The sequence below is a fragment of the Priapulus caudatus genome, unplaced genomic scaffold (assembly GCF_000485595.1).
Source record: "Priapulus caudatus unplaced genomic scaffold, Priapulus_caudatus-5.0.1 Scaffold523, whole genome shotgun sequence".
Classification (NCBI taxonomy): domain Eukaryota; kingdom Metazoa; phylum Priapulida; class Priapulimorpha; order Priapulimorphida; family Priapulidae; genus Priapulus; species Priapulus caudatus.
Window position 1 is genome coordinate 683 of NW_014577584.1, and position 4,518 is coordinate 5,200.

At 40.4% G+C, this 4,518-nt stretch overlaps 1 protein-coding gene across 1 annotated transcript in view; it reads right to left on the reverse strand.

Annotated features, from left to right (window-relative positions):
- Window positions 1–3,577: 3,577 nt before the first annotated feature.
- LOC106811281 overlaps window positions 3,578–4,518 on the reverse strand; it is a 19,109-nt gene continuing 18,168 nt past the window's right edge. Inside the window, exon 5 of the mRNA XM_014814849.1 lies at window positions 3,578–3,840. Coding sequence (XP_014670335.1) covers window positions 3,764–3,840 — 77 coding nt within the window. The 3' untranslated portion in view covers window positions 3,578–3,763. The remainder of the gene's footprint in view (window positions 3,841–4,518) is intronic.

The window sequence follows — 4,518 nt, forward strand, 5'->3', positions numbered from 1 at the left end:
GGCTCACTACATAGTAACTGTGTAATATGGCCCGCGGGCCGGATCCGGCCCGCGAGATGATTTGATCAGGCCCGCGACATGTAGAGCATAAATCTCTGAGTATGTCAAAAAAAAAGTAAGACTCTATTTGAGTCATTGTTAATGAATGTGAAATGCATTTTATTTCAATTCCATTGGCCTATCTGTGAATAAATGTGTTGTGCTAATATAGATCTTTGTGGTCCGTGATTATGTAGGCTACACATGTAGGCTGAATGATAAAGCATAGTACTGAAAAACAAAGCTAAAGATTTGGAGTTGACGTAGGTTATTTTGCCATTATTTTACTGGTCCGGCCCACTTGAGATCAGATGGGCTGTATGAGGCCCATGAACCAAAATGAGTTTGACACCCCTGGCCTATATCATATATTCTCTAGCGCAGTGGTGGGCAAACTTTTCAAAGCGAGGGCCGCATCAGTGGGCCATGAAAAGTCAAAGGGCCGCACCTTTTAAAATCGGGCGGTGCGCTCTAAGATAATACGTGCGTTTCGCCTCAAGGGCGCCATCTCTGGATCATAATTAGCTGAAATGGCGTTGTAGAGCGAACCAGAGACAATAGAACACTAATCTGTATGACACAGAAAAAGTCAGCCTCGGTTCAAGCACAAACATGTTGACTTTCACAAAAATTTATTAATTAAAAAAAAAAATTATTTTTTTATTTTTTTATTTTCTGCAGGCTTCCGCGGGCCGCACAGAACCTCGTAGAGGGCCGCAGTTGTCACCCCTGCTCTAGTGTATCATGTCTCTGGTATATCATGTCTTATTCTCTGTCCTTGCGCTTATTTATATTCATTCCTCCAAAGGCCCGGACGTCACCTCAATCCGACCAGTTCGGCGATAAAGAGTAGATTAACTTGGAAACATTGATAGTAATCATAATTTGCTTTTATTTACCATTATTTTATTATTGAAACGGCCCAAGTGCCTATCTATGGTGACGCACGCGCGGTGAGAATGTGTGACGCAGGAAGGCATTTACGGGACATTTGTGCTTATATTAAATATGCGACAAAGATATGATAAACAATTAGAATTGATGGTAAATACAATTCAAGTTTGTTTACCATTATTTTATCATTGAAACGGTCCGACGCAAAGCCAAAGCATCTTATCATTAAGAAATGAGGTATGGAGATAGAGATCTTGTTCATAACCTGCCACACGAGCCTGCGTGTGCTCTCTGTCTAATAGCGAATTCTCAAGAATATATAATTGTTTTAGCAGATATAAAGCATGTGCGCACAGAGATCTGGCGCTATAAGCAATGTAACGTTGCAACGAAGTTAGGGATACTCAGTAATTGTCATTATTTAAGTGAGTCATACGCAATTGTTATTTTTCATATAAAATCACTCGAATGTGTGTTCTCTTTTGAATGTAATTGTGTAGTAAATGCACATTGTCAACAAAATATTATGTGTTTCGTTTGCGTCTTACAGCATTTTTCATGCACGACACTAACATATCCGCGTACACATGATTTCATTCTGTGTTGTAGGGAAGCAAAGCCAGGTCGTCGTTAGAATAAATAATGTGAGGTGATTATATTGAAATGTTTTACACCAAGCTGCTCGAGAGCGTGAGCTCTCTATTTTCAACGCATAATTTCAAGAAAATAGTATTAATGTTAGCAGATATTTGGCATGCACGCACAGAGATCTGACGCTATAAGCTAAGCCACTTTACACCTTACAATGAAATAGAGAAAGTATGAGTACCGGTGTGCTCCGGGCGTTTGTGTGACTTTATGCATGGATTAACTTGATACCTTTGTGCGTATTTATTGTATTGGTACGCGTGAACAGAAATTTAATTAATCAAGAAACAACGAGGAGTACATACCATGCAATACCCCGTTGGTTAAATGTACGGCATATTTACCGTATATCGTAATATTCTGCAAACTGTTAATAATTTCTTAGTCTACTAGTGCTTGTAACTCACCTATGTCTTTCGCATTAGAGGGAACATCGGCGACATATAATACATCCCTGCCGTTCTAACTGAGAGTGTAATCCCTCCACCTAGAATGCTGACTAATAATATTATCAACTTGCCTGTTGACTACTTTCTTAATGACATGCAGTTCGCACAGAGCTCGATTAATTGCCGTGCCCCTCCCTCTTCGTCTTCCGTTTTCTTGCCTTCTATCTCCCCCGTCTCTTTTCCTCTTGCATTATTATTCTCTCCCCTTTCTCTCCTATGCCCTTCTATCGTCCCTTAGTCGCGTTCTTTTCCCTCTCCCTTTCTTCGCCCCTGTCCCAATCGATATCCCTCTCCTCATCATCCCTCTTCCGCTCCGACCATCTCACTGTCCCTCTCTTGTAGGCCTCTCTTTCTCTCTACCACACTCTCTCTATATATGCGCGGCGTGTGTTATGTTATGTAAGGTTTTGATTCTGGTCATTGCCTACTACACTTGATATGGTGACAAGACATGAGCGTGTTCATACATACTAGTCACAATTTTATGCATTATAACCAATAGGCATGTGTAATAAATTATTGTATTTCGTTCACCATTTTTTCGCATTGATTAAAGCCCGATTTTGAGCCCAGCTCTAGAACTATCGCCTAGGTGGTTTGTAGATGCGATAACGTAGGCCTACGTACGTGAACACATGGATATATAACATCAAGAGCGTATTAAGTATACTTAATGCGCTCTTGATAACATCAGGAGTACATAATAGAGGATGATAGGTGGATGTTTAATGTAGGTTTTGAGCTCATGTTAATCGCGTCCCGCGTGATATATTGTAGGTAGACAAGCGAAATCGCGTCCCGCGTGATATATTGGAGGTAGATAAAGGGTAGAAAATGTCGGCGTAGTATAGTGTTTTGACGCGTCATATACCTCCCTCTATATGTACTGTCGTAAAAGTTGGTGGTTTATAATTGGTGAGCCGCCAAGCAAATGTTTAATCTAGCTATTATCATTATTGTCTTGTTAATATTATTTTTGTTCTGTTTAGATTATTTCTCCGTGTGACACAATCTGTTTGTCATGGCCAAATTTTCTATTGTCCAAAATCGAATGCTTACATTATCTCAATATTACAAGTGTGGGTAAGTAACATAACAAAGGTGACTAAGTGAATCGAGCGCTAACTTTGTTTCCCACATATATACCCTACACACGTACGTAATAATTACAGCTTTACACAACACTGTAGTAAACAATAACGCAGGTAATATGTTTGTATTCTTCTACAACCAACCGTGGCAGCATTTATTCGTTATTATACATCAGCTTATACTCCTATACAGAGGCCTGCCCAACAGTTTACTGTGGTGAGATGGGTGCTTGAGCTGTGTGGTGCTTCGATGACTCTATAGGCGCCTAACTACGTTAGGATAAGCTTATGGGGCGATTTCCCCATCCGACCGTTGTTCATTAGCGTCCTATTTGTAAGTCTCTCCATATCTCAATTACCCTCACCCTTAGCAAACCATAGGCCGCTACAGTCTTATATACACATACAAGTNTATATATATATATACATCTAAAAAGATACAAACCTTTCACATAATATATGTAAATAAGCATACTTTCATATATAATAGATACGTCTATGTTTAGTTCGCATAGTCATCATATCAATAAACATTTTAAAAAACTTGATAAGAATTGTTTTTGTTAATCTCAAAATTTCCAAGTCAATGAAATCGACACGCGCTGAAATTTCTCATGTCACGAACGGGCGCCTCCTTATTCGTTAACCAGAGAATAATCCACGCAGTTGCTGCTTGGCGGCGTTTGTTAGTAGCGGCCCTAACGGTGTGGAACCGTCGCCTGCAAAATAATGATGCGAAATTCAGTAAGCGTTTCTGTGAGTTCAATGAAAATGTGAGTGTTGGCAATGCAGGCTATATAACACGGATTAAAATAAGTAGTATGATTTAATTACTTACGAACACCAATATAATTATGAAAAAATTGATATACGTGACAAGGGATTTTTACTTGATGCGAGTAAACTCAGTTATTCTCAGTCAATGTAGCACACGCGCTTTCTCTAATCAGCGTAACAAACGGCCAACACTAGTAGTTACGGTTGTCTCTAAATATTCAAAATGCACGGACCGTCACGTGGATTCATGTGTATTNTTCTCAGGAGCTAGTACTCCTTAGGTGGCGTCTGACCACGCGTGTGGGGAACGCCCATTTTCGTTGGGTATTTATCGCCATGAGCTTGGCGCACAGATATACTTCTATAACAGAGAGCGCCCCTGCTTAGGCACCAGTTCCTCCAAAGTATAGAATAATATGTCTCTAAATTAAGCATATGGAGACTATACGCTTGTGCTTAGGCTATATCGGTAAGGCCGCCATGTTTGCGTCTACTGGGCGTTGTCACTGTGACGAAAATACGTATATACAGGATTGCTTTGCTCAGGAGGTCGCTTCTGGGGATGGGGGGTCCGGCTCGCCATTCGTATCGTTCAGGCCGCCATGTTTGCGTCTATTAGG